General features: G+C 41.5%; 2 protein-coding genes across 3 annotated transcripts; both read left to right on the top strand.

Annotated features, from left to right (window-relative positions):
- Positions 1-4502: 4502 nt before the first annotated feature.
- Positions 4503-13642, top strand: ZFP37 (ZFP37 zinc finger protein). 2 transcript variants are annotated; one of them, XM_036432980.2, is made up of 4 exons: positions 4503-4753; positions 8136-8262; positions 8573-8707; positions 11059-13642. In XM_036432980.2, the coding sequence occupies exons 1-4, from the start codon at positions 4535-4537 to the stop codon at positions 12573-12575; spliced, it is 1998 nt and encodes a 665-aa protein (XP_036288873.2). In that variant the 5' UTR covers positions 4503-4534; the 3' UTR covers positions 12576-13642. The 2 variants fall into 2 exon arrangements, with proteins under 2 accessions (XP_036288873.2, XP_036288876.1); XM_036432983.2 differs by lacking the exon at positions 4503-4753 and adding an exon at positions 7920-8054.
- Positions 13643-20918: 7276 nt separating this feature from the next.
- On the top strand, positions 20919-24387 carry LOC118716678 (allergen Fel d 4-like). Its single transcript, XM_036434238.2, is given in 6 exon segments — positions 20919-21238; positions 21845-21981; positions 22733-22806; positions 23515-23625; positions 23969-24070; positions 24248-24387. Coding segments are annotated over 6 exon segments (660 nt in total). The 5' UTR covers positions 20919-21142.
- The last annotated feature ends 308 nt before the right edge of the window (positions 24388-24695 follow it).

Here is a 24695-nt window from a genome sequence, read left to right as displayed (position 1 = left end):
ACACATTTGATTTATTATCCAGAAGTTAACCTCTGGCCTTAGAGAGGAATTCCTATTGGGTAACAGGGGCAGCAGGCTCCCCAAGTTGTCTGTAAGTGTCCTTGCTTGTATCTATTCCAGCTCATCCACAGGAGAAGGGGAAGAATTCATAGCTTCATTTGCCATCAGCATTCTGGACGCAGTTGAATCTGGTTCCTGAGGCTGACAAAGAGGAAGGAAGACAGGTGTGTCCTGGCAGAGAGAACCAGAAGACAGAATTGCGGCGAGGCTCTCTCTCGCCCCCTGGTGGCCACCCAGAGAGCCGCGCTGCATCGCACAGCCACACTGCCACAGCTGGCCAGGCTGGCTGGAGCAGCATCCTTCTGCTTTTTTTCCTCTCTGCATTGAGGTTTCTGTGGTGAAGAGTACCAACTGGTTGCTTATTTTTGTCACATACATACACATAAGTTTAATTTTCAACTATTAACTGAAGAGTCGCAGCAGGATACAGAACTAGTACACATTCTGGTCCCCTTTAAAAACTGGAAACCCTGTTATTTTGCAGATTTGGGAAATGTAGGCAGGGCTATGGCTCTAATCTTCATCTTCCATTCACAAGTGCAATCTATTTTCTACAGCTCCCAATGCAAACTTATAAAAATGGAAATGAGACACTCCACTGCTCCAGATCTCCACCGGCTTGCCATCCCTCCTGGAAACCCATCCGGCCTGCTTGCAGTGCTGGCTCTCCAGGCCCATCGCAGGCCCCAGCCTGCTCCCTTGAGCCTTTGTGATGTTCCCTGAAAACCATCAGCTGGTTTTCATCTCATGACCTTTGCAATTGCTGGTTCTTCTCCCAAAGTCATGTTTCTCCTCCGCCTTTGCAAGTCTTGTTCTCCCTAAAGTCAGCTTACAACGTATTTGTTTATTTGCTTGATTATTGTCTGCTTCCTAAATAGACTATAGACCCCCTCAAGGACGAGGGAGATTGTGCCTGCTTGTTCCCTGCTGCGTCCTGAATGTACATTAATAGGGGCTAATGAGCATGTGGCTAAATAATGGACAGAGGAAGGTTGTAAGACACTGGCTGTTTCAGTGTTCCTAGGGATGGATGTGGATCCCCTGAGCGGCACCAACAATGAAAAAGTGGAATGCAGTAGCCCTCTGGGCCGTCCTGGGCTCCCTTCATGCACCCACTTGGTGAAGTGTGCTGAGCCGGCACGGCCATGGCATACTCAGCCCCAGGGTGCCTTATGTGCCTCACCAGTTCCGCCAAGTTCAGTGACCCTGATCGGAGGTGGTGAAAGATTAGAAAAGACAGACAGGAGAAGGAAAGCTGGGATTCAGTGGGATGCTGCTTCCAGCGCCAATGCCCACAAGCCGTGTCTTTTTTCTATAGCAGATGCCATTAGGCAAAGTAAGGCTGTAGTCAAGATGTTTATTTTTTTTTTTAGCTATCATTGTGCTGGGAGGGCTCTGCCCTCCAAGTGGGGACGTGCACGAAAGGACTGTGCCCTCTCGTCAGTCCAAGGCTTGAACCTGTCCAAACTCTGTAGCCGCGCCCCACAGTGAAGAACAAAGAACATGAGGCTGGTAGCTGAGTCCCTCTGCTCACCACGCAGGCACAAGGCACCAGGCCTGAGGATCGATTGCTAAGCAGCAAGGCTCAGCCTGAGGACTGACAGGCTAAGGAATGCTTAGGGCTGAGCCCATGCATCTGAGCAAGACTAGTTTCGTGGGAGTGCAGCCCGTGCAGTCGCACAGCCCAGGACTCAAATGGGCTGTGCTTGGTTCAGTGCTTTGCTGTTGCTTGAAATGCTTTTAAAACATTTGTATTACATTTTTATTGATTTCAGAAAGAAAGGGAGAGGGAGAGAGATAGAAACATCAGTGATGAGAATCATTGATCAGCTGCCTCCTGCATGCCCACCACTGGGGATGGACCCCACCACCCAGGCTTGTGCCCTTGACTGGAGTTGAACCTGGAACCCTTTAGTCCGCAGGCCGACACTCTATCCACTGAGCCGAACCAGTTAGGGCTGTGGTTTGAAATTCTTGATTTTATTTTTACACTTGGTGTTTTGTAAGTGAAGTTGGATGGAGGTATGAACAGAGGATATACATGCAAAATCTATGCCTGCCATCCCTTGCCATCCATTTGCACATAACATTCTCAACGTCCCACATGTGTAGGAGGTCAGTGGTACTCAAACAAGCTAGGGTGTTCTATCTGTAACTGAGTAAGTGGGGAAGCCGACATCCCTAAGAGGCCTTGCCTTCTGTTTGAACCAGAAACTTGCTTCCAATTCAGAAAGAAGGCAACGGCATTGTAAGAAACACAGGTGATCCAGGAATCATATAATTCTCTCCCTCTCTCCCTCTCTCTCTCTCATCACTCCCTGCATTTACCCAGGCTGAAAATTATGACAACAAAGGAAAAGATAGAGCAACACAGAGTTCCTTTGCCTCCACTCCTCACTCATCAGGAAGCTGAAAGGAGAGAGTGCTGGTAGGAAGCGCTAACATCGAGAAGTGAGAGAAAAGTGGGTTTGTTTTGTGCTGCATTTCAGCTGCTCTGCTAGAACAAACCCCAGGTGCAGCTGTGAAGTAGGAAACACCACTTGAGAAACACCATGGTGATTTGCTGTACAAACAATTTTTGTTATTGTTAGGAAAGTGTCTTGAGATTAGGTGGCCTAGGGAATCTTTTTGAAAAATTATCTTTATTGTTGAAAGTATTACAGATGTCCCTTTTTTTTTTTTTATCCCACTGACCCCACCCCCCCTCCCACCCATTGCCTTTCTCTACCCAGGCTTTCCCTCACACTATTGTGTCCAAGGGCCATGCATATATACAGATACTGTGAGTTCATTGTTTAATCTCTTCTCATTCCCTCCCCTCCCCTTCCCTCTGAAATATCAGTCTGTTGCATGCTTCAATGTCTCTGGATCTTTTTTGCGCATCAGTTTTGTTTTGTTTTGTTTTCATTAAATTTCACATATAAGGGAGATCATGTGATATTTGTTTTTCTCTGACTAGCTTATTCAATTAGCATAACAATATTCTCGAAGTCCCTCCATGCTGTCTCAAAGGATAAGAGATCTTTCTTTTTTTAATATAGCGTAGTATCCCATTATGTAAATGCACCACAGTTGTTTAATCCAGTGGTTGGCAAACTCATTAGTCAACAGAACCAAACATCAACAGTACAACGATTGAAATTTCTTTTGAGAGTCAAATTTTTTAAACTTAAACTTCTTCTAACGCTACTTCTTCAAAATAGACTCGCCCAGGCCGTGATATTTTGTGGAAGAGCCACATTCAAGGAGCCATAGAGCTGCATGTGGCTCTCGAGCCACAGTTTGCCAACCATGGGTTTAATCCATTCATCTACTGATGGGCACTTGGGCAGTTTGCAGAACTTAGCTATTGTAAATAATGCTGCTAGGAACATAGGGGTGCATTTATTCTTTCTGATCGGTGTTTCTGGCTTCTTAGGATATATTCATAGAAGTGGGATCACTGCACTGGGTCAAATGGCAATTCCATTTTTAATTTTTTGAGGAAACGCCACACTTTTCCACAGTGGTGGTTCCAGTTGCAGGATCTCAGTGAAGATGCTCTGAGAATGGTAATCAGACAAAAGATTGAGGAAAGGAAAGTAACTGCCAACTGACAGGGATAACTAGTCATTTATTCACCCAAGTGGAAGGTGCAAAACAGTTATGTTTGTGTCTGAGAAAAGGAACAATGTATTTTCACTAGCCTTCTACCTGTTGTAATTTCCAGCAGGGGGAGCAAAGGTGTGTGTGTGCTCTTTCCCCCAAATTTAGCCTAGCACAGCAACCTTGTCTGCACATAGTAAAAGCTCAGCGAACAATTGTTAAACGATGTTGACACATGAAATAGTGCATTGAGAAACTACTTCTCCAATTGCTTGATAAATCAAATGAAATATCGCCTTCATATCCGGGTTCTCCATGAGGAGTGCTGTGTTCACTTAACCTGCTGCTTCCTTTTCTCTCATTGTTCTTATATCATAAATGAAAATGCATCATATATTGCAAACCTGTTTCAAATATAGGGCTCCTCTCCCTATAAAACAATGAAATCATCTAGCTGGTGTGGCTCAGCGGTTGAGCATTGACCCAGGAACCAAGAGGTCACCAGTTCAATTCCCAGTCAGGGTACATACCTGGTTGCAGGGTGGATGGGGATGAGGATGGGGGGTAGGGAGGGAGCATGCAGGAGGGAGCTAATCAATGTTTCTCTTTCTCCCTCTCTCTCCAAAATCAATAAAAACATGTTTTAACAAGCAAACAAACAATGGCATCAGCCGTATGGAGGGTTTTTTTTTGTTTGTTTGTTTGTTGTTGTTTTTTTTGCCCGCAGCTGGCTACGCTGAGTGATAGGAAAAGCAACCGCAAATTGTGCATGCTGGTGGTGAAAGCTGCGGGCTCCCGGAGCGTGGCATCAGGCACAGGGCTTCCGCCGGTTCGCAGGAACCAGCTCTCCGGACTCCCCGCTCCGCTGTACGGCAGCGCCTGGGCCAAGATGGCGGCGCCCAGGGGCGATTCCAACGGCGCCGCCATCACCACGGTGGTCCCCGCAGAGGCCGCGCTTCGCTTGGGTGGGCCGCCGGGTCGGCCTCCGAGTGAGACCCCGATGGCGACCAAGCCGGAGTCCGTGGGCCGGAGGAGGAGCGCGAGGACCTCCAAAGAGGCAGCGAGTGCCCCGGGGACGGCCGTGTCGGAGCCCGGGGGCAGTGCGGGGGTGAGCGTGGGGACGCGGCGCGGGGCCTGGGGGGCAGAGCCGCTCTGATTGGGGGTCAGTGTGTGGGGCCGCGCTGTGGTCGGTGAAGACGGGCCATTTGGCCACTGGGGTTGAAGCTGGAGGGGGGCAGCGTTTGGAGGCATCTGCGGGGCAGGGATGTGCGGTCAGTGAAGGGAGGGGGTGGGTGTCTGCGGGGTCAGTATAAGGAATGCGTGTTTGGAGGGACCCGCGGGAGACAGATCCGCGGTGGCAGCGCGGGGGTCTGTGCGGTCGCTGAGTGCTGCGGGTAAGGGATCTGCAGGGACAGGGATGGGGGGGGGGGGGTCCTCCGGGAGCCCGAGATTTTGGTGGCTGTGGTGGTTGGAAACTGGATTGACCCCGTCCGTGGGCCGAGGTGCAGGGAGGTCAGCTAGGGGAGTTTGTTGTAATAAAGGGAAGAAATGGTGATGGTTTGCAAAGAGGGTTGTAACAGTGAAGTGAAAAAGCACATTCAGAACGCGACTGGAGAATGAGCCTGTAGGACTTGCTGATGAATTGATATGGCACACGGGGGCAGAGAAGAATCAAGATTTACATCTAAAAGCAAAGGAAATAAAAAGATTTCCATTTTGCCAAAACCAGTTTGGCTCAGTGGATAGAGCGTCGGCCTGCGGACTGAAAGGTCCCAGGTTCGATTCCAGCATGGACCTTGGTTGCTGGCACATCCCCAGTGGGGTGGAGGTGGGGGTAGGGGTGCAGGAGGCAGCTGATCTATGTTTCTAACTCTCTATCCCTCTCCCTTCCTCTCTGTAAAAAAAAATCAATAAAATATATATTTTTTAAAAGATTTCCATTTAGACTTTTGGCTTGAGGAACTGGATAGATGGTGATTCCATTTTCTGAGAAAGGGGTGTTTTGGAGAAGACCAGATTTAATGGCTATCGATGGGAGCCAGGTAGATGACAGTGGTTCTGTTTTTGGCTGTCAAAATGCCCATTACACGTCCAAGTAGAGAGGTTGAGTAGTTGTTAGATATATGAACCTTGAGCTTAGGAGAGAGCTGAGCTAGGGAATCCATGTGTGAAGGGCATCAGCATAAAGATGGTAGTTAAAGCCATAAAATTGGAGGAGATGAACTAGGGAGAGAAGGCAGATAGGAAAAAAAGAGGGCCAAGGACAGAGCTCTGAGTTATTCTGATAGTTAGAGGTCTGCTAAACAACAACAAGAAAAAAGAAAGAAGGAAAAAGAGAGACAGCCACTGAGCTGAGGTAGGGGGGAAATTGTAAATGTCATGTCAAAGAAGCACAGAGAAGAAAGCTTTTCAAAACAATGGAATAAAATCAATGTGTGGAGCCACGCTGCTCTCATGGACCCCAGAAGTACGACTAACAGAGAATTTGACTTTGGCAAGATGTAGCTCAATGGTTATTTTGATCGATTATAGATCTTTCAGTGGAGTCATAAAATTCTTTTGGGATGAGTTGAAAGAATAGGAGGTTATGTCGTATAAAGAGCAAGTATAGAAAACACTAGGAGTTTTGTTGGTGAAGGGAGCAAATAAATCGACATTGGATGGGGCATGTGATTAAGAGAGGTTTCCTTCAGATGGATGATATTTGGTAGAATGATCCAGTAGAAAGAGACAAATAGGTAGTATAAAAGAGAACGAGGTTAACTGCAGGGGTGAGAAGGCAGTTGAGGATGGGATCCAGAACATAAGTGGACAAACTGGGCTTAGGTGAGAGAAGGGACAACTCTTTAATTTTAACAGAAGGGAAAGCAGATTATATGGATTTGGTAACAGGATAGTCAGCAGTGGTCGGCAAACTGCGGCTCTCGAGCCATATGCAGCTCTTTGGCCCCTTGAGTTTTTAGCAAAGGCCAGCTCAGGAGTTCCCTAATTAAATTAATAACAATGTACCTACCTATATAGTTTAAGTTTTTAAAATTTGGCTCTCAAAAGAAATTTCAGTCGTTGTACTGTTGATATTTGTCTCTGTTGACTAATGAGTTTGACGACCACTGGGATAGTGGAATTGGTGGTAGTAAGGCAAGGTAGTTCACATCCGTTTGTGTTTATTTTCTCTTTAAAGTATAAGGTGAATTCATCAGCTAAGAGGAGAAAAGGAGTAGATGTTGGAGATTTCAAAGAGATGTCGGAGATTTCAAAGAGAAAGAGAATGTTTGGCATAATCATCTTGGAAAGAGGAATAGGAAACTGACAGTATTGGATGCCCATTTGAGACATGTAACCTCTTCCAGGTTACAGACTCCTCGTATCCTCACTGGCAGAAAGAGCAAAGAGAGCAAGCAAGCTCTCTTGTGATTCCTATAAGGGCTATAGTCTCATTCATGAGGATTCCATCCTCATGATCTCATCTAATCCTAATTACCTCTCAAAGGCCCTACAACTAATAATCTCATAATACTATCATATTGGAGGGTAGGGTTTCAACATATAAATTTGGAGGAGACACAAATATTTAGTCTATAATAGGGTCATTTCTTTTTTATAAATATATTTTTATTGATTTCACAGAGGAAGGGAGAGTGAGGGAGAGATAGAAATATCAACGATGAGAGAGAATCATTGATCTTCTGCCTTCTGCACACCTCTACTTGGGATCGAGCCTGAAATCAGGGCATGTGTCCTGACTCAGAATTCAACTATGACCTCCTGGATCATAGGTCAATGCTCAATCACTGAGCTACAATGGCCAGACTCTTTTTTAAAATTTTTAATCCTTACCTGAGTACATGCTGAGAGATAGTGAGATACCAAGAAAGAGAGACAGAGAGAGAGACAGAAAAACATCAATGTGACAGAGAAACATCATTGGTTACCTTCTACCACTATATGTTCCCCTACAGGGCATCAAACCAACAAGTCAGGTATGTGTCCTGATCAGGAATTAAACTGGCAACCTTTTGGTGCACAAAGCCACTCTAGCCAGGTGGGACATTTCTTTCTTTTCTTTTTTTAAGGAAGTACCTTTTTAAAAATACATATTTTTTATTGATTTCAGAGAGAGGAAGAGAGAGGAGAAATATAAACATCAATGATAAGAGAGAATCATTGATTGGCTGCCTCCAGCAGGCCCCCCACAAGGGATCAAGCCCGCAGCCCTGGCATGCGCCCTTGACCAGAATTGAACCTGGGATCCTTCAGTCCACAGGCCGAGGGTCTATCCACTAAGCCAAACTGAGAGGGCCAGGTAGGATATTTCTTAATATTATTTTTGTTTCTCAAGGAAAGAAATGCAAAATTGGGTAGAGAATAGGTATCCTATATAACATTATGGTCAACAGTGAATGGTCAAGGTAAGAACAAGTCATTATTATCTTCCAAATCACTCACTAATGTGGATAACATTATACTGAACAAGAATATTGCTATTATAGGGATCGGTAACTTTCAAAGATGTGACTATGGCATTTACCCAGAAGGAATGGGAACAACTAGATTCTGCTCAGAGGAGCCTGTACAAGGATGTGATGCTGGAGAACTATAGCAACCTCACCTCGATGGGTAACTACAAGTCCTTCACAATTCAAAATATGTCTATTGTGATACCTTTGCTGGACTTACCAAACTTGATAAGTTTGACCTTAATATTTTAATCAAAGAATCTAATCCCTTTTTGGTAGTAGGAAGGATACTTGTGCCCTTCCATCTAAAATGCAAGGTCTACTCAGACGGGGTATGGACATCTGCACTGTGAAATTTCAGAATCCATGTATTCTTTATCCTTTGAAGGATCTGAAACTCAAATATTAGGGCTTGATTTCTGGGATGTTTGTTGTTATTACATTCAATGTCTACCATTTCTCATTAACAGGGTATCAAGATGCCAAACCTGACATGATCTCTAAGTTGGAAAAAGGAGAAGCGCCATGTTTGGGAAAGGGAAAAAGATCAAGACAAGGTGGTCCGAGTGAAATAGCAAGACCCAAGCAAATAGGAGTCAATAGAAGTAAGTTCTTAAGTTGTTGGAATAACTCAAAGAATAACTTTTTCTTAAATTCTTCATAAAGATCTCAGATCCTTCTTTCTTAACCAGGAAGTAGCAATAGAAAAATGTCAGAATCTCCTGGGGGAAGAGGATTTCAAACTACAAGGATTCTTTAACCTTGGAGATTCTAATAAATTTCTTCTTTCTATAAACCTGTCCACATGAAAGGTTATCACATGAGATCCACTGTAGTGATAAGTTAGTGTATCAGTCAGCTTATGCTAAGTTATGTTCCATTAAGGAATGAACCCACTATCTTAATGGCTTACAACAAGAAAGATTTGTTTCTTGCTCTGGCTGTAGCCTATTTCACATTTTTTTTGTGGACCTATGTTGAAAGAGCAGTCCTTACTTGGCAAATTCTGGTCTCATGGCAGAAGGAAAGAAGAGTGAGAGAAATGATATACAGTGATATGAAATTTCTCTATATATTCAGACATTCTCTGGCATGATGCTCCTAACCATAATAACTTTTCTTTTTCCTCCTTTCACTGTGAATTTCTTTGGAGAAAGTCTTTTATTGGGCTAGCTAGAGCCTGGTGTTTACTATTGTCCAATCCATTGTTTTCAACTAGAATTTGGATCGGATTTACAAGCATGGCCTCCTATATCTGTCAATGTGGATGGTGGTCTCAGAGAAGGGAAGCATGTGTTGAGAAAATATCTCAAAATGTATAGTTGTATAATGTGTGGAAGAAAGAATGTGAGCAATCACTTGGAAATAAGCTTAAAATTTATAATTGGTAGTTAGTAGAGTGACCTGATAGGAACACAGGTACGTTGCTCTATAGCAATCTATTGGGAAACAAGTGTGTTTATATACTGTACATCCAAATGATATAAAGTTTGTTTGAAAATATCATTACTATCAAATGGTAAAAACATCAAGGAACTCAGAGAAACTGTAGGTTTTTGGTGGTGATGGTGGTGGTGGGTTTGTGTTTTTTCTTTTCTTTTTCTTTTTTTTTTTGTGTGTGTGTGTGTGTTTTGTTGTTTTTTAGTACAGGAATGTCACTATTGCAAAGATCATGGATAGTAGCAGTGGAACACTCTTCTTGCTTATTTCTTCAGTCACCTACCTGTAAGATGAACAGGTAGTCTGCTCTTTGGTAGACTTATCTTCTCTATTTTGGATCTTTAGGGTATTATAACAAAAATGCACTGGATGCCCAAGCTGGTTTGTCTTAGTGGATAGAGTGTTGGCCTGTGGACTGAAGGTCCCAGGTTCAATTCTAATCAAAGGGCACATGCCCAGGTTGCAAGCTTGATCCCCAGGAGGAGGTGTGCAGAAGGTGGCCAATCAGTGATTCTCCCTCACATTGGTGTTTCACACTCTTTCTCTTTCTCCCTCCCTCTCTCTCTCTCCCTCCCTCTCTCTCTCTCTCTTCCTATCTCTCTCTCTCCCTATCTCTCTCTCTCCCTCTCTCTCTCTCTCCCTCTTTCTCTCTCTCCCTCTCCCCCGCTTCCTCTCTGAAACCAATATATATATTAATGTACTTGAGCTAGTCTAAGTAAATAGAGGAATTTATTATAAGGACATGAGTATATCTCCTGGAACCTGAAGGCAGATATTTCAGTTAGGCCTTACCAGGGACTAGAACCAGGACTGGAAAGCCATTAGAAATTTAACTAATGCAGATGGTCTCTTTAAAGACATGTGATCTTACATCTCTGCTTTTCTGTGGATGTATATGCATCCATCCTTGTACTGTTGTATTTTGTTTATTCAAGGAAAATGCAGACTTACTGTATTTGTCTTATATCATTTTAAAATTTAAGAACCCATTGAAGACTAACTAGAGTCTAACTTTTTAAAAGGAAGATCTCTATTGGACATCTTGGCTTGAGCCAGATGTGTCTCCAACTATGACAATGGATAATTGGATTAATATAGTACAGGTTACAGTAGTCAGTTACTATAGGTGGATTGGCAGTTATTAAAGCTTAGCAGCTTGGACTGAGGAGAGAGTTCAAAAATAATCAACTACAATCATAAGCTCTTTTAACTACATCTATTTCCTATTCACTGCTCCTTTTATATATTTCATCTTCTATCCCATGTTACAAGGTCATATTTATAGTCACCACTTGTTATTACCACTATTGTCAATTTCCTTTTACTGTTTTTACTAAAGCACTTTCCCCTTCCAGTCCAAGAGGATTGGGACATTTGTGCTTGATATTTCATTTACTTTGGGATACTAGACTGGAATAAAGTTTCAATTCTACAACAGGGCATTTCTTTATAAATTGTAATATAAAATATGAGAGTGCAAAGATTCTCAAGAATGTCTTACTGAATTCAATTTTAGAAGAAGTCCAGCAAGATGATGACCAGATAAAGAGTCACCAGGAATCTAAAAAAAAACTCCTTAAGGACGTTTCATTCAAGAAAAAATCTCTAACTAAGAAGAAAGGTCATGAATGTAGCTCATTGGGAAAAAATGTGAGTACAAAACAAGTTTCTTTTAAAAAAAAGATTCTTAAATTCAATTCACAGGGAAAAAGTTTGAAACAGAATGTAGACTCTTCAAAAAAGAAACCTGATGAAGCTAAAGAGCACAGAAAATCATCTAGCAATAGCTTATCTGAAACAAAGAAAGACAAAAATCAAACTGGTAAGAAACAGAAATTACCCAAGAATAGCTCATCTAATAAGTGTGACAAAACACAAACGGATGAGAAATTAGTTCATCATGGATCATCCCATACTAAAGGGAACAAAATTAAAACTGGAGAGAAACGTGAAAAATCATCCAGCCATAGCTCATCTCCTCCTAAGTGTGACACAACTAAAGCTAAAGTGAAACCATATAAATGTAATCAGTGTGGGAAAGTTCTCAGCCATAAACAAGGACTCCTAGACCATCAGAGAATTCATACTGGGGAAAAACCATATGAATGTGATGAATGTGGGATAGCCTTTAGCCAAAAGTCACACCTTGTTGTACACCAGAGAACGCATACAGGAGAAAAACCATATGAATGTAATCAGTGTGGCAAAGCCCACGGTCATAAACATGCCCTCACTGACCATCTAAGAGTTCATACTGGGGAAAAACCTTACAAATGTACTGAATGTGGGAAAACCTTTAGACACAGCTCAAATCTTATTCAACATGTGAGATCTCATACAGGCGAAAAGCCCTATGAATGTAAGGAATGTGGAAAATTCTTTAGGTATAACTCATCTCTTACTGAACATATAAGAACTCATACAGGTGAAATACCATATGAATGTAATAAATGTGGAAGAGCCTTTAAATATAGCTCATCTCTTACTAAACACAGGAGAATTCATACAGGTGAAAAACCCTTTGAATGTAAAGAATGTGGAAAAGCTTTCAACAAGAAGTCACACCTAAGTATACATCAAAGAACTCATACTAAGGAGAAACCCTATAAATGTGATGAATGTGGAAAAGCCTTTGGACATAGTTCATCTCTTACTTATCACATGAGAACACATACGGGTGAAAATCCCTTTGAATGTAAACAATGTGGGAAGGCCTTCAAACAAATTGAAGGCCTTACTCAACATCAGAGAGTTCATACTGGGGAGAAACCCTATGAATGTAATGAATGTGGGAAAGCCTTTAGTCAAAAGGCACACCTCATTGTACATCAGAGAACTCATACTGGGGAGAAGCCTTATGAATGTAATGAATGTGGGAAGGCCTTCAATGCAAAGTCACAACTTGTTATACATGAGAGATCCCACACTGGAGAGAAACCCTATAAATGTAATGAATGTGGGAAAACCTTCAAACAAAACACATCCCTTACCAAACATGTAAAAACTCATTCAAAAGAGAAATCTCATGAGTGAAATCTCATGTTGGAAGTCTTTTACTGAACAGAAGGTTTTATTTAACCTTAGAAGTATTCTGAATTTAAAGGATGTTAGAAAGCTGAATTTAAAGGATGTTAAAATACTTAGAAGTATACTGAATTTGAAGGATGAGAGAATTTGAAAATGAATCTTTACATAGAAGCAATCAAGAATTTAAACTTGATACTGAACCTCTTATAGAAAATATTGTTTTTAAAATGTTCAGATTAAAATATAAAGTTTTTTAATTGTTAATATGTTAAATAAGCAGAACACTAGAGAAACAAATTACACTGAAAATTTCTGAATTGCTTGAGTTTTATGTACTTAAATTCTACATATAAAAATTTAATTTGCATATGTTTAGTGCCAGGTATAAATGTTTGTGGCCACTGGTATTGAGACTCATCTTTGATATTATCATGCAGCTCTTAATGTCTTTGTTACCCTTTGCATCACCAGAAAACTTTATTTAAAAGGTTGTAATTATTTCTTTTTAAAATGTCAACACCAAATTAAGAGAAAATGAAAGAAAGAAGCAGAGAATACACAGGTGCTAGTAGCAAATAATGTTCAAGATATATTGTTAAGTGAAAATAATAGGTTGTTGAACTGTGCATTTAATATGTTCCCACTTGTGTACAAAAGGGTGTGTGTGCCTGTCTCTGTATATATCTATACACTCTGTGTATTTTTTTGTGAATCAAGTTTGAAAAATACAGATAAAACTTAATAGTGGTTGTCACTGGGCACAAGAGTATAGGAATGGAGGAGTCTGGGCTGAGAGGGAGATCTCCTTTTTATTGCATACTGTTTAAACTTTTTCATCATGTATATGTACCATTCCCACAATTAAAATCCTTTTAATATGTGTAAATCATCATGAATTAAAAATTTCACTGAGCCCACTCCATTATGATATTTGACAAAATAAAAATTTCTGTGACTATTTGTGAATGATGATGAGTCTAAGAATATGGTATTAAACTTGATATTGAATTCACAAAAACTTTTCCTATTAAACATGTTCTTTAATTAAAATAATAAATTACAACTATAACTCAGCACTGTGTTTTTTCTGCTTACCATTTTTAAAAGACTAAAGATGAATTGTAATTGCAGGTGAATGAATGAAAGTGATTATCTGAACAACCACTCCATTTTTTTCTCTTCAAAGCACTTAAATACAAACATCTCTATTTGGGATTCCAAATATATTACAACAAATGGCATAACTCCCTATTCTTTCCTCATAGCAGACATTGCCATTGGATCACTGTACTCTTTCTGAGTGAATCTAGACATTGCCTTAGAATAATTTTTAAGCATGCATTCCAGAAGGTACTACAAATCATATGAGTTCACATAGGAAACCTATTTTTAGTTGTATTCCTAGACTTGATATTTGGCATGTATGCCATCTTTTAAATTTTTCACAGCACATTCAATACTTTATCTCATATGTTCCTTTGAATAAACATATGAGTCAGTAAGCAAGACTTGTCTAGTCATGGTCAATATTATTCTATATATACTAATATTTCACATAGATACTAGTCTAGCATAATGATGGGCTCTCAATAAATATATGCTTAAGTAATATATTTGCAAATATTTCCCATCCAAGTAATTTGTAGTCTATTTAGGAAGCAGACAATAATCAAGCAAATAAACAAATACGTTGTAAGCTGACTTTAGGGAGAACAAGACTTGCAAAGGCGGAGGAGAAACATGACTTTGGGAGAAGAACCAGCAATTGCAGAGGTCATGAGATGAAAACCAGCTGATGGTTTTCAGGGAACATCACAAAGGCTCAAGGGAGCAGGCTGGGGCCTGCGATGGGCCTGGAGAGCCAGCACCCCAAGCAGACCGGATGGGTTTCCAGGAGGGATGGCAAGCCGGCGGAGATCTGGAGCAGTGGAGTGTCTCATTTCCATTTTGATAAGTTTGCATTGGGAGCTGTAGAAAATAGGTTGCACTTGTGAATGGAAGTCAACAAGATGAAGATTGGAGCCAATATCCCTGCCTACATTTCCCAAATCTGCAAAACAACAGGGTTTCCAGTTTTTAAAGGGACCAGAATGTGTACCAGTTCTATACCCTGCTGTGACTCTTCAGCTAATAGTTGAAAATTATACTTACGTGTATGTATGTGACAAAAATAAGCAACCAGTTGGTACTCCTGATCACAGAAACCTCAAAGCAAAGAGAAAAAAGCAGAAGGATGCTGCTCCAGCCAGCCTGGCCAGCTGTGGCAGTGTGGCTGTGAGATGCAGCGCGGCTCTCTGGTTGGCCACCAGGGGGCGAGAGAGAGCCTCGCTGCAATTCTGTCTTCTGGTTCTCTCTGCCAGGACACACCTGTCTTCCTTGTCAATTTCAATCAGCTTCAATTGGCCCAAACTGCTTATGGTAAATGGAGCTATGAATTCTTCCCCTTCTCCTGTGGATGAGCTAGAATAGATACAAGCAAGGACACTTACAGACAACTTGGGGAGCCTGCTGCCCCTGTTACCTCATAGGAATTGCTCTCTCTAAGGCCTCAGGTCATCTTCTAGATAATAAATCAAATGTTTATTTTTTGTTGTTTTCATTTTTGTTGCCATTTCATCAACATTTGATTCATGCTCTCTCTCCTTTGTTTTTCTACATACTAAATTAAAATTCGATTGAATAAAGAACACTTTCTAAAACTTGATTAGACTACACTGCATGCATTTTAAGCTGATTGGGAGTCATTTAACATGGAATGTCACAGGAGTTGGTATTTCTCATTATACGAAATTGTTGATATAGCTGTTTTTTTAGCACAAAATGTTTGGGGTGGTGAATACACAATACAATATGCAGATGATGTATTATAGAATTGTACACTGGAAACCTACATCATTTTATTAGCCCCAATAAATTAAATAAAAAAGGAAATTATAACACAAGTATATGATTCTAGATTTGTAAATAAGGTATTTGAAGACACCTGTAGATTTTCAAATCATAAGATTTAAATCTTTGGCACATGCCCCCTATAGAGTTATTAGTAATATTTTTTAATTCTTTGAGAATTACATTTTGACAGTAGTATGAACCAATAGGTGGTTGACTGCTGTGAGAGCAAAGCTCTAAGTGCTCTGGGGACCTGCAAAGGATGAGGAGGGTGAGTGCCTCGCAAATCAAAGGATGGGAGTTCTTGAGCTGGGCCTTAGAGGAAGGTTAAGTTTAACAGGTTGACAAAGAAGGCTCTGAAAAATAAATTCCTAGGGTTTTGTTGATCACAGGAGAGTCACCCAGTTTGGTCTTTTTCTTCATGTCCTTGTGAGGCGACTCCCTATTTCTGGATAGGAGAATGGAATGCCAGCTGTAGAGCTGTGTTGCTCACATTCCCCCTTCAAGAAGGGGCTCACGGGCCAGCTGTGAGGAGTGTGTCCAGCTGACAGCCTCCACTGTTACCTCTTTCAGATTTCCCTCAACTCTTGAGCTCAGCTACTAATCTTGTTGGGGTGGGCTGAGCCCATGACTGAGGAGTACTGTGTGACAAGGACCTAACCATTTCTGCCCAGCACAGGACTCTGCTAAGGTGCTCCAGAGCTCCCAGTGGGGCTGACAAAGACTTTGTCAGATCCACTCCCCTTCCCTAATCCTGCTTCCTCTTTTTCCCTTTCATAAGGGTTACACCCCAATAAACCCTTTCCACTCCTAAATGTGTCTGCTTTCCCCAAGACCCAGCTGACACAGATGAGACGTGTTTGTTGTTAGTTTTAAGCAACCTTTCCCAGGTGAAGGAAGTGGGTGTTTTAGAACTGGCTTTGAGTCAGTACCAGCAGGATGCAGAAGCACCCTGTGTGCTGGGGACCACGCCATACTTCCACTCTGGCACGTGAACCAAACAAGCTTTTGCTTCTTGCTGTTCTCCTTGGCACTGACTGCACCTTGGTGTTATATAACATGGCTTGAGTGCTGCCCCTGGCTTTCTCAATTAGTGATATGTTGATTGAATCCAGAGTGTGATTGAAAACAAGGTCATGAAATCTATTTCCAGCCAGTTAGTTTCAATCAAGTTGCCTGGTTATAAAAGGGTCATAAATCTGGTCGTACATGGACTCCATAAGCCCCTTACCCACACACTGAGTCATGCCTTAGGGCAGTCGGATCTCAGCCACCTGGCAGACTGCCACGCTTCCTGCAGGCTACTTATAAAAGGCCTTATACTTGGTGGTGGGTGAGGAAATCTTAATGTGGTCAGTGACCAGGTCCTTAACTCAAATCCATCAATGGAAGGGAATAGCTTTTGCTTTTTGTTTTTGGAAGCATTTCCTAATTTCTTATTAGAAGAGCAATACCTGCCTATTCATTTATCCACCCATTCACCTGCCAAATATTTATTTACCAAGAGATGGTTGTTACTTGCCCCTTTCCTGATCAGACTCTTGCAGCTACACCCATGGTGCCATGCTTTTGAAAAATCTACATGCAACTTTTTAGTATCAACTACCAGGCAGACATCTCTGAGGTTCATTACTTACTCCTGATCCATCAGCCCTTCGTGTCAGAAACATCAAGGCTGGCCCTGCCCTGTGTTTCTCAGTGGTCGATGCATTGGGTTTGATTCCTGGTCAAGGACACATACCTTGGTTGCAGGTGTGATCCCCAGCCCTGCCTGGGGTGAGTGCGGGAGACAACCAATCAATGTGTCTCTCTCACACGGATGTTTCTCTCTCGCAATCAATCGCTCTCTCTCCCTCCTCCCTCCTTCTCTTCACTCTGAAAAAAATCAATGGAAAATATTCTCAGGTAAGAATTAAAAACAAAACAAAACATCAAAGCCTCAACTGTGTAGTAGAGTCAATAAGAGTAGGGGCTCTTGGATTAGACAGTGTTGGGTTCCAATATGGGTTTCTCCACTTGTTAGTTGTGTTATCTTGTTATGTTTACTTAACCTCCACGAGTCGTAGTTCATGCCTCTGTAAAACAGGATACTAGCATCTATCATATAGAGCTATTGTGAAGATTATATGAAATAATATTTGTAAAGCACTTTAGCTAATAATCACTGAGTTCTTAATCTGTTACTAAAGTCCAAATATTATTTTTAAAATCTGTGCCCTGGATAGATGGCATTTGTACTGCTGCAAAATAAATCCCCAGAATGACTATTTGCTTTGGTGAGTGGATTATGGTACGATCTCATGCTTGAACAAAGATGCCTTTGAATATGACCTGTTTTCTTTGATTACCTTAATTATAAAAGTAACTGTTGCAAATTGATTGTGACATAACAGTTTGGATTCACTTGCCATGATTGAAATGTGGGAATATGACCTAATGTTAGCTCTCTGTTCTTAAAATATTGGTAGATATTTTGAGCCCAGGAAGCTCATCCATGGAGTGGTTGACAATTCTTAACAGCAGTGAGGACCACAGTATTGGGTACCATAAAACAGAAGGTCCAGAGGCTACCTCCCCAGGGTGGTCTCAGAGGACAGGATGCATACTTGGTCCACCTGCTACTATGGTGCTGGTTGAGACTGGCTCCTCAGAAGTGCTGCTTGTACCCTGGCAGACAGGAAGGAGTTGGTTTGCTTGGGTTCCATAGGCTGGCAGAACAACCCAACTCACATTTATTTTTCCATAAACCTTTACTTCCAAGAGACTTCCTTGCCCCCTTACCCTGTCCACTGGACCAGGAGAGGACCAGAGCCCACTAAGTCGTGTGCCCCTTAGGTAAGGTGCCACCCATCTGGAGGAAAAAATTCTTCTGGTTTCATACCTGGAATTAGGTGATAAGGCTTTAATTTTAAAAACTTTCTATCTCAAAATTAAATTGTTTTCAAATCACCCTCACACTGGCCAGGAGTTTCTGGAGGGCACAACCTCTATATTATTTATGTCTTTAACTCTCAAAGTGCCTGGCACAGAGCTAGTGTAAAGTAGGCATTTGGTAATGGTCATTGAATTAAGTTGAATCATTATTTCTCAAAAATCCTGTAGTAGCATCATCTCTGAAAGCAACTTGCTGCACCACACACAAAGTTACTCTACAGTCAAAGGTTGTATCTGTGTGCCTTGCATTAGACACAAACTCTTGTTGATGGGTGGCCAAGTGCACTTCTGTAAATTGAATCCTCATCCCATGTACTTACACTATCATCTGCGAGATGATAACATCAAGAATTACTCTCTTTTTTTCTTTATCCACCTCTACCTTTTACCATCCTCCCTAATATATATAAAAAGTCAATAATTCATTTAACTATGATATTTATTTGTCATCTATAAGTTGTTAGAGTAATTTTAGACTGTTATTCCACACTCCCACCACAAATATTTAAATACAATGCAGGAGTATTGTTTAATTTCTATTGTAAGAATCCTATTGTAAAGCACAGAATCATTTTATATTACTTCAGCTTTGGTTTTGTCTGGGTTTTCTTTCACCAAGTCCCTAGCTGGATGGCTTACAGCTAGGGACTTGGTATTGGTGCAGCCATGACTTTACTGTCTAAGTATTTTCCAGGTGGCACTGGCAAAGCTTACTGATCCCCTCACACCCAAAACTGGGGAGATTTGAAATGGAAGTGAATAATCAGGGTGAGCAATGGTCAACTAAGATTTGAGAAGATAAGCTCTTCCATAACATAGGCTTCTTATCATAGACTTCAGTCCTATCCTTTCTCTCTTCTCCTGTGACTCAATAATATTAATTAGCAGGTCGCTTCCCAAAAGTAATATTTCCATTTATAAAAGAATTTTATATAAAGTTTCCTCTAATAACAAGAACACATGGAGCCTCTATTATAGGACTTGATGTACAATCATTCCTAAGGTGATACTATGTACCAGGTGCTTCAGTAGGTACAAAGGTGAAAAAAAAAAAAAAAAAAAGTTGGCACCACCAGAAGCAGATATGGTGCTTACAATATGGCGCTCTGATGTGGGTACAGATTTAGGAGGCCAGAGGGCTGAGATACAGATGATGAGGCAGCAACGGTAGCTGACTCTCCCCTGAGCATTATAGCCCAGTTCGTCTTGCAAACAGGTTGCTCTTGGAGAGAATGAATTAGACAAAGTGAAGTGCACAGCCTTTGTCAAGCTCAGTTCCTCTATGTCAGGGGCAGGACAGCCAACAGGCCACACATGGGGCCTACAGTTAGACCTCAAAATACCAGTGACTGGATATTGGTTGAGCATGAACTAGGAATGATTACACAAGGGGCTGGGATGACTTTGGAAAGCAGGCCACAACTAGAATGCCACAATTCCTACATTCACTGCCTTGTGCCCAGTCCTCCCATGACACTGGCCTCTTTCTGAATTAAGGGGAGGGGAATGCAAAAGGGAACAATTAACACAAGCCATGAATGAGCCATAGCTTTTAACAAGCCCCAGCAGCAGGCACAGGAGCCTAAATCACATCCCTCTCACCAAGAATCCCCTTCCCACTTGCTCTCTACATCTCCACACCTGCCTAATTTCCAAGACCTCCCCCAAAACCCACTTTCCCAGGAATAATTCTGATTCCATCAGCCCAGTTGTGCTAGACATTAGTCTGAGGGATCTACACACACCATAACACTGAATCCCCATAGCAATCTATTGACAGGTACAATTATCCACATTAAGAGGACACTAAGTCTCTGAGAGGTTAAATTTGTCCTAGTGGCTTCAAAATGACAGCTATAGGACTGAAACCCCAGTCTACATGACTTCAAAGCCAGTGTTCTTAAGCACTTTCTACAGGATGTCACCTCCTCAGTATCATCCCTTTTCCTGACCCAAGATGTTCTGGACTTGGTCCCACTTTGTTGGGTTAGTTCAGATGCTTGTAGAGTGAAGTGTTTATTTAGTATGTAATGCATTTCCCCACCTTCAGTGAAGGTTGTTTGAAGAAAGGGATGACAACTTCTACTTCTCCATTTCTCTTAGGGGGTCTATGGTATAAAGCGAAGTATACGAAGTAATTGAACATTTGTTTATTCATTGTGGTTGAACTCCGACAAGGACAAGGAATGAAAATGTCCTCAATACCAGCCACCATACCTTCAAGACATTATTTTAGTAAACTCTATTCTAATCTACTCTCTCTGAATGCTTTGTGATAGGTCCTATCATCTTCAGTAGAGACAGTTTCTTTGCTTCTGAGACCAGTTAAAATGGAGTCACTCGCCTTTTTCTGGGAGAGCATGGGTTGTCCACACATTGTATTTTCCAGTTCTACTCCATGCCTGACACACATAATTGGCTTACTGATTTCACAATTAACTCAGGTTCCAAAGGGCAGCCTTTTATGACATCCACTAACTTTTTTTTTGAGTGTCCCTTTTCATTAATTTCAGGTCATTAAGTAGATCTAATAGAGGTGAAATTGAAAGGAAAATCTTGGCGTCACATCAATGAATACAGACCATGCCTGGAATGGGAGGAGAAAAGGTGCTGCCCCATGACAAAAAAAAAAACAAAAACAAAAAACCCAGAGTGAATATAAAGACAGAGGAGCTGGGGAGTGGAGGCATATCATCAGGGAAAGACTCACTCCAAGTGCCTGTAGCTGAATCAGAATCTTTCCACCCAAGATGAAGCTGCTGCTGTTGTGTCTGGGGTTGACGCTGGTCTGTGCACAGGATGAAGGAAACCGTGATGTTGTGACAAGCAACTTCGATATGTCAAAGGTAGAACTGGAGAAGCATAGGGTCTTCTGACTTTGGGGGTGGTTTGGGGGATTCTGAAGTGAGATGGCCCTAATAGAGGGCAAGAGGTTTTTTATTTATTATTTATTATTTTTAAATATATTTTATTGATTTTTTACAGAGAGGAAGGAAAGAGATAGAGAGTTAGAAACATCGATGAGAGAGAAACATCGATCAGCTGCCTCCTGCACACTCCCCACTGGGGATGTGCCACAACCAAGATACATGCCCTAGACCAGACTCCAACCTGGGACCCTTCAGTCTGCAGCCTGATGCTCTAACCACTGAGCCAAACCAGTTAGGGCATGGTGGGCAAAATGTTTTTTATATGTTAGGCAAAGGGGAAGGGTTTCTGACCTTGAATTAAGAGTATTCTTACCCTGTGGGAAAATGATAACACCTGGAACTCTCTATTCTCATTGGAGAATGGTGGGAAGAACCTTTCATGTGGAATCAATTGACCTGGGTTCCATCTCCATATCACCACTGTGAGTCCAGGCCCACGAGTCAGAGGTCAAGGATACAGATGTTTATGTGGTGTGTCCCCCTCTTCTTTTCTAACATAATCATTTTACTGATTTATTGCAGGTTTCAGGGGAGTGGTATACCGTTCTCTTGGGCTCAGATGTCAAAGAAATGATAGAAAAAGATAGTGCCATGAGGGGTTTTATGGAATCCATCAAGGTCTGGGACAACTCTTCTCTGACACTGAAATTTCATGTAAAGTAAGCATGGCCTTTTTTACTTGGGAAAGGGAAAATGGCAGCCTGAATATGGTCTTGGACCTCTAAATACACACACACACACACACACACACACACACACACACACACAACATTGTGGGCCTATATTCAAAATCAGAGTCACACATTTGGCACTAATGTAGGACTGAGGAAGTTGCCTGTTACCTAGATTCGGAGATAAGAATTGGTGACAGGAATAAGTTTAAATGGGAGGAGAGGAGTTTACAGATTGTGGAGTATCAGAATTTTAAGTAGTATGGCAATATAGTATAGGTTAAGTACATAGGATTGGGGGTCAACTGCCTAGCTATCTCTTGAAGTGATCTCTTACTAGTTGTGTGACCTAAAAATTTTATCTTTTTCCACCCCAATTTTCCCTTGGGTAAAAGAGGATGATAATAATTCTCTTTGATGAATTTCTTTTTGTGTGTGAAATAATGTTTATTGAGCACTTATCTGAGAGGCTGGCACATCTGAGAACTCAACTGATTATCTAGGCAAGTAGCTATGGTAATAATAATAGTGTGAAGTGGTGGTAGAGTAATAATGATATCAGTAGTTGACTCATTTTTAAAGAAGCAAATAAAGTGAAATAAGGTAAATAAAAGCTGTTTCAAATTTGTACCAGAAATGTTCTACAGTTAATTGCAATCAGACACTCAAGTTGCAGGTGGAGTGTGAGGGAGCTAGACACATCAATATCTCTTGGACAACTGCTCATTCTGTTTTACAGGGTCGATGGAGAATGTACTGAAATATTTTTGGTTTCTCACCAAACAACAGAGAATGGTATATATACTGTTACCTGTAAGTATACAAAATGTCTTTGTAAATTCTACTTCAAACTGTAAGAAATTGGCTAAATCCCCACATTCTTAGGATCTCGATTAATTCTTGATTGATGCTTATTTATGTAACATTAATGAGGCCATCGAATAGCCAATATCCTCAATTTGGGAGAACTTTATGTGTAAAAGCCAATGCCTGGTATGCAATACCATCAGAATAAGATGGCAATTTTGTAATTTGTAACCAAAGAAAATGGGCTAAAACAAACATATGAACAAAAAACATAAATTATCAGGACAGCTACTCATTTTCTGCCAACTTTGTGATTGTTTCTGGTGTCCATTGCCACAGCACATTGCCCAGATAGAGTATTAGGTATATAATCTAGTGGGCGTATAGACAGAACAGACACATAGTTGGCAGAGATGGCCAAGGGAGATAGGAGAGCCTTAGGGAAGATGATATAGGGGAAGTGGCTACTGTGGCTGAATTTTTCTACCTCGAGTGTTCAGTGATGAGCAGTGGAATTTTTACTAGTAGTCAGTTGTACCCTTAGAAGTTGCCATGTGAAGCTCGGAGAGATACTGATGAAAGGCATTAGATATCATCCTTTATCTCTTCCAGGATATGCACTTGAATTTGCTCTGTGTAAGAGAATAGGTTGAGAGTCCCCCTTGTCTCCCATGGACCAAAGAAGTTCTGAGCTGTGTTCTGTTTCCTCCACAGATGCTGGATTCAATACATTTCGCATAATTGAAGTGGTCTATGATGACTATATTATTTTTCATCTCATTAATGTCACCAATAAGCAAAAATTTGAGATGCTGATACTTCTAGGTAGAGTATATTTATTCTCATTTTGGGGTGGGGAGACAGGAGAAGAAAGGAAACCTGAACAAAGTAGTCTACCCAATCTTATCCTGGGACATTTCTTCTTCTCTGAAGAGAGGGGCTCACTTTGGGTAATCCCTCAGGCTCACTGAGGGGAAGATGATGAAATCTTTCCTTGTGCTACAGGGAAATCCTAAAAATATCAAACTCAGGACAGACCATAGTCCACCTCTAACTTCTGCCTAAGCACCATTTGGTGCCATCCCGTTCCATCCATCTGCCCCCATCACCCCCAGAGCCTCAATGACCACGACACAAGACACAGCAGTTATTGTCACTTTTCCCACAGCCCGGGATCCAAATGTGAGCCCAAAACTCAAGAAAAGGTTTGAGGAACTTTGTCAAGAATATGGAATTGCTAAGGAAAACATACTGGATGTGTCCAAAGTTGGTAAGTTTAGCTATCTCTGGTTTTCTCCTTTTACATTCCCATATTCCTGCATAGAGAAATGCTTGAGAAGGTAACACCTCCAACCAGTCCCCTCTGTCCTGACCTGGGAAATCATTTGATGTCCTGCTGAGAAATAAATGGGTTGGTGTTTGACTGTGCTCTGCTCTGTCTCTACAGATCGCTGTCTCCAGGCCCGAGGGAGCAATGATGCTTAGGCCTCCAGGTTGGTGATGTCTGATGGAGAGGGGGTGGCCCAGGGACCACTGCCTTCCAACACCGTTAGGGGTTTGTGTCCAAAGATTACAATGAAGCCCTAGCTGATTTGGCTCAGTGGATAGAGCAATGGTCTGTGGACTGAAGGGTAATGGGTTTTATTCTGGTCAAGGGCATGTTGCAGGCTAGATCCCCAACCTTGGTTGTGACATGTGAGATGGCAACCAATCAATGTATCTCTCTCACATTGATATTTCTGTCTCTGTGTCTTTCTCTCTCTCTCCCTTTCCACTCTCTATAAAAATCATGGGAAAATATCATCAGGCAAGAATTTAAAATTTTTAAAAAGATTACAAATAATTGGGTAAAGAAGTTTGTGGAATGAGCTTGAAATTTGGAATTGGGGTTCTGG

The sequence above is a fragment of the Pipistrellus kuhlii genome, unplaced genomic scaffold, assembly GCF_014108245.1.
Source record: "Pipistrellus kuhlii isolate mPipKuh1 unplaced genomic scaffold, mPipKuh1.p scaffold_m20_p_12, whole genome shotgun sequence".
NCBI classification, from domain to species: domain Eukaryota; kingdom Metazoa; phylum Chordata; class Mammalia; order Chiroptera; family Vespertilionidae; genus Pipistrellus; species Pipistrellus kuhlii.
Note: the sequence above shows the minus strand (reverse complement) of the source record. Positions and strands in the feature narration are given on the sequence as shown.

Coding starts and splice junctions, on each gene's coding strand:
- ZFP37 (XM_036432980.2), top strand. CDS start 4,535: ATGGCGGCGCCCAGGGGCGATTCCAACGGCGCCGCCATCACCACGGTG. Junction 8,263..8,572: donor TAGCAACCTCACCTCGATGG/GTAACTACAAGT, acceptor TCTCATTAACAG/GGTATCAAGATGCCAAACCT. Junction 8,708..11,058: donor GCAAATAGGAGTCAATAGAA/GTAAGTTCTTAA, acceptor ATTCAATTTTAG/AAGAAGTCCAGCAAGATGAT.